Source organism: Salvia hispanica, chromosome 4, assembly GCF_023119035.1.
Source record: "Salvia hispanica cultivar TCC Black 2014 chromosome 4, UniMelb_Shisp_WGS_1.0, whole genome shotgun sequence".
Classification (NCBI taxonomy): domain Eukaryota; kingdom Viridiplantae; phylum Streptophyta; class Magnoliopsida; order Lamiales; family Lamiaceae; genus Salvia; species Salvia hispanica.
In genome coordinates, this window is record NC_062968.1 from 22,546,434 (window position 1) to 22,557,809 (window position 11,376).

The 11,376-nt window shown below is 36.7% G+C and overlaps 2 protein-coding genes across 2 annotated transcripts; both read left to right on the top strand.

The window, feature by feature from the left end:
• Positions 1-39: 39 nt before the first annotated feature.
• LOC125222593 (probable E3 ubiquitin-protein ligase ARI8) lies at positions 40-7,205 on the top strand. Its single transcript, XM_048125297.1, has 15 exons — positions 40-354; positions 918-1,042; positions 1,255-1,360; positions 1,464-1,554; positions 1,992-2,164; positions 2,439-2,543; positions 2,634-2,722; positions 3,293-3,400; positions 3,571-3,661; positions 3,774-3,863; positions 4,923-4,970; positions 5,535-5,606; positions 5,776-5,875; positions 5,983-6,109; positions 6,671-7,205. The coding sequence occupies exons 1-15, from the start codon at positions 145-147 to the stop codon at positions 6,933-6,935; spliced, it is 1,800 nt and encodes a 599-aa protein (XP_047981254.1). The 5' UTR covers positions 40-144; the 3' UTR covers positions 6,936-7,205.
• A 209-nt stretch (positions 7,206-7,414) lies between these two features.
• Positions 7,415-11,376, top strand: LOC125223313 (calcium-dependent protein kinase 24-like). Its single transcript, XM_048126396.1, has 8 exons — positions 7,415-8,218; positions 8,907-9,030; positions 9,132-9,275; positions 9,582-9,734; positions 10,037-10,152; positions 10,234-10,401; positions 10,514-10,747; positions 11,007-11,376. Exons 1-8 carry the CDS (start codon positions 7,712-7,714, stop codon positions 11,148-11,150), a joined length of 1,590 nt encoding a protein of 529 aa, XP_047982353.1. The 5' UTR covers positions 7,415-7,711; the 3' UTR covers positions 11,151-11,376.

An 11,376-nucleotide genomic window follows, 5' to 3' on the forward strand; every position in this document is an offset into this window, starting at 1 on the left:
TGTCCGTGTCCAATCCATCTCCAAATTGGAAAAGATGATCGCATCATTACTTTAGCCCTAATTTCTCGGTGGGGAGCTCACTGATTCCATTTCAATTTCTCCAATTCCCACCGCTCCTAAATCCTCTCTCTCTAGGGTTTTCGCATGGAGTCCGAGGACGATATGCACGATGCCAATGAAGTGGCGTCGGTGGAGGAGGACGACAACTACTACAGCGGCGGGGAGGAGGACCACGACATGGACGAGGACTACGGCTACGACTACGCCGATGAAGAGGACGACGACGATGCTGCTGATTACGACTTCATCGCCAACTCGGATGACGGCGATGACGCACTCGTCAGTCGGTCGCAGGTACTTAATGCTCGTGAAGCGGCGCTTTTTACCTCGTTGTTGTCTGATTGGTTTACTCAGCTGCTGCAATTTATTGCCGGGGAGCTAATTTGACTCAATTGCTTGATTTAGTGTGATTTAAGCTGGGGGCGATTGTGTGCATGTACATTACAGATGTGCAAGGTGGAACTTTTAAGTGTAAAGTAATCATTGTTTTCCTGCAGAGTGTAGGACTGGGGTTTACTGCTTCCTTTGATCAGATCAGATGCTGATTTTTAGCTGTTGTGTTCTAGAAATTAGATTTAACAGTTTAGAAATAATAAGTTAAGACCAAACTTTGAGTGAATTGATATTTAATGAGGTCCAACTCCAACTAAGTGTTAAGATTTTGTTATAAAAAAAACTCAGCTTTATTTGAATTAGGGTATTTCAAAAGGTGATGGTTAGAGAATTTTCTGATTCTGTAACTAAGAATTTTGAATGGAAGTTATGCGCTTATTGAGTTAGTATTTGTTTGAAACTAGCTTTATATTAATGTTGCTCCTGCCTCCATTCTGAGAAACTCACTATTGTATGTGTTACAGAAGAACTATACTATCTTAAAAGAAGAAGATATACAACGACGCCAATTCGAAGATATTACCAAAATATCAACTGTTCTTTCTATTCCACGGGAAGCAGCATGCATACTATTGAGGCGCTATAACTGGTAACTCGTTGTACTTTTGCTTTTTAAAACCAAGTAATTACTCATTCCTGTTCTTCAAGAAAATCGAGGTATCTGGTATGGAGTAATTGTTTGAATTGCTTAAAAATCCTTTTACATTGGAGAATGGGTTTTTTTTTTGGTCAGTAATATATGATCTGATTGTATAATTTCAGTTTTTCCATCTACAAACTTTTTAACATGATTGTTTCCAGGAGTGTGAATAACGTGCATGAAGAATGGTTTGCTGATGAAGAAAATGTTCGCAGAGCTGTTGGCATATTGGAGAAACCAGTCGTGAAGTCTCCAAGTTACAAAGAAGTAAGTTCAATTTAAGATGACTCCTAACTATTTATTTTCCTTTCAGAATTTTGTTTCCATCATCTTCATGTGCTTATCTTACTGTAAGTTTGTATCCTAGTAGGTGTCTTGCGGGATCTGTTTCGAGAGCTACTCTATTGGAAAACTACAAACTCTTGCATGCTCTCACCTTTTTTGTGACACGTGCTGGAAAGGTTTGTCTATCAGTCTTTAACTGACTTATTCTTGTTGATACATTGAAAAAACGAAAGCTTTATCCATATCCGCTGCTTCCATGTATGCCCTTTATTGGAGTAGTTCTACAGAATTTTCCTAAAGCTGAAACAAACATTTCATAAAAAAGCATTTTCCATGACACTTTCTTTGTAGATCTAAATACATTTACTTTGGTGTCATACTGTCATCTGTTTATTCTTGGAGTTTGTCAACCTTATGATAGGGTTTAACATGTTATGGCCAATTTTGACATTGACCTCTGAAACGGGCATATTTGATCTATCGTCTCAAATGGGAAGGATGCAATCTCTGTTATTTTTTTTGAAAAGTTTATCTCTGCAATGTCTCACTTTGAGATATGCATTCGTAAGTGCTAAAATGTCATAACTTATCTATTACCTGCCTGTACTTTTAGCTTACATAAGCACTTCCATCAATGATGGTCCTGGATGCTTGGTGCTGAGGTGTCCTGATCCATCCTGTGGTGCTGCTGTTGGCCAAGATATGATTGATAAGTTAGGTTCCCATGAGGATAAAGAGAAGTACCGCCGCTATCTTCTTAGATCTTATGTTGAGGACAGCCGTAAGGTAGACAAATCACCTCCTGATCTTTTCATATTCCTTGACTGAATTATGTATGAATATTTAGTTACTAGGTTTATACTTTTAGATACTAAGTACAAAAAGAATGTGTGGCTAATTGAGAATTAACATCCATATAAGGCATCATTTTGCAAACTGTATAAATCACAGAATCAGTACTGCTTCATCTTGACCACATGCTTATTACGCCTGGCCCAGTGCTCATCATTCAGTGAGAACTCTATTTTGAAGGTAATTTTTCTCTTATCCTCCCTTACAGATTAAGTGGTGCCCTGCTCCTGGTTGCGATTCAGCCGTGGAATATGTTGTTGGTAGTGGAAACTATGATGTCACTTGCAGTTGTTCATATAGCTTCTGTTGGAATGTGAGTTGGGGTTTGCTTTGTATTTTACCATCTTAATTTTCCTCATGGGGATTACTCAAGTTAAGTATTATGCACTGGTGCTATGATCAGTGTGCAGAAGAAGCTCATCGGCCAGTAGACTGTGAAACCGTGGCTAAGTGGGTTTTGAAAAACAGTGCAGAATCCGAGAACATGAACTGGTATACTACTTCTGGAATGATTAGGAAAAATTTACATCATATGTGTCTATTCATATATATATATTTTCTCACTATGAGTGTACTTATAGAGTGTTTATTTCACAAATGCTGTATGTTTGAAATGAAAAAGTAAACAAGTGGTACTTCGCATCATCATATGCTGTTTATCTCTAGTACTTTTATTCCAAAATATCCTCTATTTGCAGTATCGGTTCTCTTGAGCCATTTCAAATAAAGTTTTGCGAATTGTGTCTTCTTAGCCATCTAAGTAACATAATAATTTTAGATGATAATTGATATAAAGTCAAGTCAGATTATGATACTGAGGGATTGTACATATCTCTATCAGTTAAAAAATCAGATTATATCTTCCTTACATACTAGATAGTACAATTTGTTATGTCTTCTGCCTGGTGTTGCTATGTGGTAATTTTTACAATTTATATGGCGTATGAATTTGCTTACTCATTAATTTTTGCTTGCAAGATAGCATATACTTCTTGGTACTGTTCTTGTTCTTGTAGTGTGTTGAGTGCATGGCATTTCTGATGCTGATTTTGTAATTTTTAGGATTTTGGCCAACTCCAAGCCCTGTCCCAAGTGCAAGCGGCCGATTGAAAAGAACCAAGGCTGCATGCACATGACTTGCACTCCACCATGCAAGTTTGAGTTTTGCTGGTATGCTTTTATACTGTTCTGCATCTATACCAAATTGTTCATGAAACACATATTTCCCTTTTTGTGCCTGTGCTATGGCTGAATTTATTATCTGTTCCATTTAAATCCCTTAATGTAATTACAGCTATTGCCAAGAATTGTACCAAACACCGACGTTTATACTTTTTCAGGTTGTGTCTTGGTCAATGGTCGGACCATGGTGAGAGAACTGGAGGTTTCTATGCATGCAACCGTTATGAAGCAGCAAAACAAGAGGGAGTGGTATGTAATACATGGATTTATGTTGCTAGCATCTTCTTTACATGAGCATTTGTTATGTTCTTCTGCATTAAATCTGATTGCTTTCTTGTAATTGAAATGTGAATTGGTTCAGTATGATGAATCGGAAAGGAGGAGGGAGATGGCCAAGAACTCCTTGGAAAGATACACTCATTATTATGAGCGATGGGCATCCAACCAATCGGTATGCTTACTCGACTCCTAGTTATCTCGTTAAGGACGTTTTTCTATAATGTAATTGTTGACATTTAGTCATTAGCCTCCTTTTGATGGTTAGTCTGTGTATGTTTTTTGGTTAGCATGAAGATTCCAGCTGATAAAAAGCTTTTCAATAGATCAAGCACTTGAAAAAAATTATTTGAGCTAACCTACCCTAAAATTGTGGATAAGAGGCTATATAGGAAGAATTGGAAATTGTGGCCAGAAATGCTGAGAACCTATTTGAATCTAATCACTAATTATTTTCTGTTATGAAATAATGAAAGTGCTCAGAAATTCAACATCTAATCACTACTTAGCTTAGTGACTTAGTCTTAAATTATGATTTTCTAGAAAAGCTATTCATCCTATCACCATGAAGAAAATTGGCAGAAATGGTTATTGTGATCATATGAGAGAGCCATTGTAACTGTGGGGCGTTAAGCATTGTAGTGGTTCAATTCCATATGTGGTCAAGTTTGTGTAAAGAAATACAGCCTCCTTTGAGTAACATACCCCTACTATGAAATCTTCTTTGTGATTTTTCTTGGAGTATCTCCCCGACTCGTATTTCTGCAATGGACTCAATATGAATGGTGATGGAAGTTCAGTACTCCCTCTGACCCACCTCAAGTGAGCTCCTTTTCGGCAAGGGAATTTAGGAAGTGTGGTTTAATGGTTAAATAAAGAGAGAATAAAGCGGTAGAGAGAAAAAAGTAAGAGAGATAAACAAGTGTTGGTTTTGGCCAGAAAAGGAAATGTGTCATTTTAGTTGGGACGTCCCAAAAAAAAATACGAATCACTTGGGGTGGGACAGAGGGTATTTTTTTTAACTAGTAGACAGTTTCTAATTTTTTCATTGTACTTAACCTTAAGATTGTCATAAGTTCTTGAATCTATTTTGCCTGCCATTCCATCATCATCAGAAAAGGCTGTTCTATATTTTGTCATTCATCATCATCACAATAAGCTTACATGTTTTTGATTCTTGAGTTCAATTTTTCCCTTTTTCTTCATAACACAACTTTAAGCAAATTCAATGCAGTCAAGGCAAAAAGCAATGGCGGATCTGCATCAAATGCAAAGTGTACATGTAAGGATATCTTACCTCTATTAGGCTATGTCTTTGAATGATAATGGATTAATATTGTGTTTCTTTATCTGTCTCTGTTATATTTGTTTAGAAAGAAAAGTCATTCACGATCTGCTAGACTAATGTGATATCGGATATCTGTCTCCATTATATTTGTTTATACATGTTGCTAGGTATCTATAAGATTAGCTCCTCAATCTCCCCAGTGACCAATATAGGAAGTTTTGAGAGTGTTTAGTGAATTGGGATTTCCCTCTACCTAGTTTCCCAATCAAAGGGCACTTACAAATGGCAGTAATTGAACAAACCTTTTATCATAATATAAATGTTTGTGCATTTTCAGAATGTGGAGAGAATTAAACTAGTGCAAGGAGTGTTGTAGTTTTGTGGTCCCTGTGACCTTTGGGGATCATCACCATTGCTATAAATATCCAAAATTGCATCTTAAGAGTTCTTATCTGGCCCCTGTATTACTTTATAATATATTTTTTTTCATATTCTTTATTTAAAATTTGTTACCCCTGCAATTTGGTGTTTATAATGTGCATTCTTTTTCCCCTCCAGCTTGAGAAGCTTAGTGAAGTTCAATGCCAGCCTGAGTCACAATTGAAGTTCATAATTGAAGCTTGGCAACAGGTAGGCTCTGTACAAGTATAGTTTGCTTTTCTTGTGAACAGATAGTCATTACTTTCGCTCTATATTTCCTGGAAAGTATTGGATCTGACTGCTTTCTATGAAAGCATTATATTTGCTTTTGCTGTCTATTAAGTATATGTCTTAGCTTTAGCTTTGGACGATTGTGCAGATAGTTGAATGCAGAAAGGTTCTTAAATGGACTTATGCATATGGATTCTATCTACCTGAGGCAGAACATACAAAAAAACAGTTCTTTGAGTATTTGCAAGGTATTTCTACGTCCTCTTGTAATCTGATCGAGCATTCTGAATGAGATCCTATCATCCTCGGTCATTCTGTGCTTTTAATGTGGCCATTCAAATATTTATAATTCTAGGTGAGGCGGAAGCTGGTCTGGAGAGGCTTCATCAGTGTGCAGAGAAAGAGCTAATGAATTACCTGAATTCTGAGGGGCCATCAAAAGATTTTAATGACTTCCGCACCAAACTTGCTGGCCTGACAAGGTAGTTTATGGTTTGCATACAGAAAGATGTATGAGATTATTTATGTTTTAAAACACAGCAGTGGCGTTGTCTGATATTGAATTTTTATTGCCCGAGTCGACACCTATGTTACTTAATCTTTCTAGTTTATTGGGCAGAAGATACATGAGTTCACCTCTATAATAGTTGCTCTTGTCCTGATTAGCTAGTTTTAGTAAACATTTATCAAGTTGCAAACTTTGATTCTTCTTTCATTTTCTAGAAAAAAAATAGTTTATTCTCATCTCCAGTCATTGATCTTGTAGATACCGAGTTGTCTACTTTAAGTTAAGACTTCAGATGGTGTGGTTTGAACTAATTTAGATTAAAGTTTATGTGGTCTCGTTGAGATCAAACTACTCTTATACGAGTGATTTTTGATGATCTACCCTCCTATTTTCTCAGTGCGATTATCTCTTTAATAGATCTATCCTATTGAAATTCTGTGTGATACTGATGCATTGTTTGTCAGTAGAAGTTTTCACATGCACATGTATATTTCGAACAAGGGAGGGGCATGACTTTTATATTGTTTTGTTGCAGCGTGACTCGGAACTACTTTGAAAACCTGGTTAGAGCACTGGAGAATGGGCTTTCAGACGTAGATTCACAGGCAGTGTGCAACAAGATGAGCTCAAAAACCGCAGCAGGGACTAGCAAGAGCAAAGGCGGAAGAGGGAAAGGATCTTCCAAGACGGGCACATCAGTCAGAAACGCAGATGATTTAGGAAGTTGGGCATGTGACAAGTGTACGTATATGAATGCTCGATCCGCAGTTGCATGCCATGTGTGTAACCACCGTCGTTGAGCTATATACTCTGGAGGCACAAAACGGAAACCTCCCAAGTAGCATGTTGTTTTGTTGTGAGATGCACTGGACGACGACGGTAGCACCAGTTGAGTGTTGGGTGTTGTTTTATTATCTATATTTTCTGTAAATAATCCTTGTATTATGGTAAAATGGAAGTTACCTTGTGACTTGTTCACACAAGTACATTATTATTAGATAAAAGAAGAGAAAAAAAAAATGTATCAGCAATATACTTCCAAGCTGCATGATATTGTGCTTGTTATAACAGATACATGTGCTACTTAATTTTCCCTTTCAATTATTCTATATTTTGAATTATACTTAAGTTTACCGAAATTTTGTTGAGAAAGATCAGTACTAGTATTTATGTATTCCAAATTTTAAGTTTAAAATTTGGAAATCGAATATATGTATTGAACCAGAATTTAATTTGGATATCTCCATTTGTGACATATTTGTGAAAGTATGAAGAAACCAATTACAATTACATACTACTATATCTATGGCATGCAAAAATACCCAAATTTGTGATGTAAATAAAGAAATAAAGAGCCTATAAATGGAAGTAGGGGAAGGGCATGGAGCAAAAGCAGGAAGAAGAAGACAATCTACCAATTTAGCAACAACTTTATCTCCCTCTCACACACCCCCTCTCATTTTTGTTCCCATGGGATTCTAAGCAATACCAAAACTTCCTCTCACCAAAAAAGAAGAGGAAAAAATACAAACAAAAACACACATACACACACACACAAATTTATAATAAAAATCCCATGGGGCCATGCATGTCCATCCCAAGGCGCACCGTCCTCTTCAAGAGGCGGGACCAACGGCCCGGCCAGCCCCGGCCTCCGAAGCCGTCCGGGCCCCGCCCCCTCCGCGTGTCGAGGCCGGTGACCGTGTTGGCTGACCCCACGGGGAGCGACATCTACAAGAGGTACGGGCTCGGGAAGGAGCTCGGGAGGGGGGAGTTCGGGGTGACGTACGAGTGCTTCGACGAGGCGACAGGCGAGAGGTTCGCGTGCAAGAAGATATCGAAGAGCAAGCTGCGGACGGACGTGGACGTGGAGGATGTGAGGAGGGAGGTGGAGATCATGAGGCACCTCCCCAAACACCCCAACATTGTGAGCTACAAGGAGGTTTATGAGGATAAGGAGGCTGTATATTTGGTGATGGAGGTGTGTGGGGGTGGTGAGCTCTTTGATAGGATTGTTGCAAAGGGGCATTACACTGAGAGGGCTGCAGCTCAAGTCACCAAGACCATTCTTGAGGTTGTCAAGGTATGTATGTACAATATGCAACACAAATCACTCATTTAAATTTAATACATTTATCGCAATTGTCTCATCTGTGACTTTGTTGCGTTATCGTTATCTTTCATTTTGCTTTCTTTTCTTGTTTTTTCGATAAAATGAGACTCCCTCCGTCCGACAAAGTGTGTCCCAGTTTGACCCGGCGCAGATTTTAAGAAATTGTTTGATTTTGTATTAAATGGGGGTGTGTAATGGAATAAGGGTTCCACGGTGTATTTAATGTCTACTTTTAGAAAGATTCCAATTAGGACAAACTTTGTGGTGGGACGGAGGGAGTGTCATTTTGTATATGGGTGATACAATGGAGAAATGGAGTATTAAAATTTGATAATTTGATATACTACCATTTTAAAAATTTTATGGAAATATGCAAATTCTGGTTGATTTGTTTGAAAGTGATAAGTTAAATTTTGAAAAATTCATTTTTCCGCAAATGCTAATGCTCAAAACAACGTAGTTTCATTAGAATAAGTATCTTTTGCTTTTTTAGTTTAATAAAATAATTTCATTTCATACGCACATAACACAATTGACAAAACAAAAACTAAAATTCATGATTTAATATTTTGTTTTTAAATCTTGGGACTGGTGAGACTTTGATCAAACTTTGTTTTTAAATCTCTTTACATTCATTATTCAATTATATATGTTGCAGGTATGCCATGCTCATGGAGTAATCCATAGAGATCTTAAGCCTGAGAACTTTTTATACGCAAACTCTAGCGAAAATTCTCCATTGAAAGCCATTGATTTTGGCCTTTCCATTTTTTTCGAACCAGGTCAGTTTTTTTCTCTGTATATGCCTTAAAAAAATGCTTTCTCTTTGAATATATTTTCTTGAATAATGTTTTTTTCATACTTAACAATATGACTTAATTAGGTCAAAGATTCACTGAGATAGTTGGGAGCCCATATTACATGGCACCGGAGGTGCTGAGGCGAAATTACGGAAACGAAGTCGATATTTGGAGTACCGGTGTTATTCTCTATATTCTTCTTTGCGGAGTTCCTCCTTTTTGGGCAGGTAATTATTCGGGTCTGTATGTTAATAAGTGTCTCATTTCACTTTTAGATGGCAAGTGAATCTCGTGTCCGACTAACTCATTTCATTCATATTTTATTACATCACCAATACTCCCTCGTCATCAATTTAAAGTTTACTTTGACTAGGGGTGAGTTTTAAAAAAATGTGAAGAAAAATTGGTCTTAGTTCTATAGATTGATTTTATAGTGAAATATGAAAGTAATGATTTAGTGGAAAGTGAAATTCATTTACTAAAATTTGGTAAAGGTTTATGAGACTTTAAATCGTTGGCGTCCGTAAGTGCAGAAACGGAAGAAGGAATAGCACAAGCAATTGTGTATGGACAAATCGATTTCAAGAGGGATCCATGGCCTAAAGTTAGTGAGGAAGCTAAACAACTTGTCAGAGGCATGCTCGATCCCACCCCATTTAGTCGTCTCACCGTCGACCAAGTCCTTCGTAAGTACCTTTTTACCCTTTCCGTGCATTCATTTAGATATATTATACTCACAATTTAAAAAAAAATTAGTCTCTTTTTTCCATTTTAGTTTGTTCGCCAAAATTAATTTTTATCTATTGATGTTAATTTTCTATCTCTAATAAGATAGTAATGAGGTAGTATTGATAACATATGATTGAGTGGTGGTATTATTTTATCAATCAAACCAAACATCGCTTTAATAGTTCAAAATTATTATAAACATGTATTAATTATCTTGAATTCATGTTTAACTAATTGTTATTTAATTTGTTGATTATAGAACACCCGTGGATACAAAATGCTGACAACGTTTCAAACGTTCCACTGGGCGACCAAGTGAGAACAAGAATAAAGCAGTTTTCTTTGATGAACAAATTCAAGAGGAGAGTTCTAAGAGTAAGTCAATTAAAACATATTCTCTGTTTCCTAAAAATAAGAACTTTTGAAACGAATTTTCGGTGTTATGTTAAATTGTAGGTGGTGGCCGATAATTTGCCCGAGGACCAAGTAGATGGAATCAAAGAAATGTTCCACATGATGGACACGGACAAAAATGGGCACCTAAATTTCCAAGAATTGAAAGACGGCTTGTTCATGATCGGGCAGCCCGTGCCCGATCACGATGTGCAAATACTGCTCGATGCCGTAAGTATGGGTCAATTGACCCATCATTTTTCTTATGATTAAATTATTTTTTTCTTTCTTTCTTTTTCAGATAAAAAAATTGAAATGAATATTAATTGTGAATTAAATATAGGCCGATCTTGATGGAAATGGGATGCTAAGTTGTGAAGAGTTTGTGACGTTGGCTGTGCACTTGAAAAGGATAAACAGTGAAGAACTTCTAAGAGAAGCATTTTTACATTTCGACAAAGATAGAAGTGGATACATTGAATTTGAGGAGTTGCAAGAATCTTTGTTGGACGATCATTTTGGCCCCGCCAACGAACAAGTCATTCATGACATTATATTCGATGCCGATCTCGACAAGGTACGAGGATTCTGGTTGTAATTTACGAGACATATTTATATATACGAGAAATAACCCAAACGAGTACCTCATATAGTGATAATAGTCACTTAAAAAAATGAAATTTAGTCAAATTCTAGTCCATTTTATTAAATCATGAAGTTTCAATTTTCCGTGATTTTCTTATTTGTATAAAATGGCATCTTTTGGTGCACGATGTTTCATTACACATGTATAGAATGGAATAAAATACATGTACTGATGAAATAAAATATGACAGGATGGCCGGATTAGCTACTCGGAGTTCAAGGAGATGATGACGACCGGAATGGATTGGAAAATGGAATCACGACAATATTCTCGAGCTATGCTTAATGCTCTTAGCGTCAGACTATTTAACACGGAAACCTCTATTTGCAATTAATTTCTTCTTTTTTCTTTCCCCATTTTTTCGCATCCAATATGCCATTTAGTTGGTTGAATCCAACTTAATGTTGGATGCATTTCTTCAATCTCTATTTTATTTTTATTTTTCTTTCTTTTTTGGGATGAATAGAGAGTGAGTAATGTCCTAAATTAGATTATTTGATACATATATTTGGTGCTAAATCGGAGGTTATTATCACTATATTAATTGGAGATATTGATAA

Coding starts and splice junctions, on each gene's coding strand:
- LOC125222593 (XM_048125297.1), top strand. CDS start 145: ATGGAGTCCGAGGACGATATGCACGATGCCAATGAAGTGGCGTCGGTG. Junction 355..917: donor CACTCGTCAGTCGGTCGCAG/GTACTTAATGCT, acceptor TATGTGTTACAG/AAGAACTATACTATCTTAAA. Junction 5,876..5,982: donor GTTCTTTGAGTATTTGCAAG/GTATTTCTACGT, acceptor TTATAATTCTAG/GTGAGGCGGAAGCTGGTCTG.
- LOC125223313 (XM_048126396.1), top strand. CDS start 7,712: ATGGGGCCATGCATGTCCATCCCAAGGCGCACCGTCCTCTTCAAGAGG. Junction 9,031..9,131: donor TTCCATTTTTTTCGAACCAG/GTCAGTTTTTTT, acceptor TGACTTAATTAG/GTCAAAGATTCACTGAGATA. Junction 9,276..9,581: donor AGTTCCTCCTTTTTGGGCAG/GTAATTATTCGG, acceptor CCGTAAGTGCAG/AAACGGAAGAAGGAATAGCA.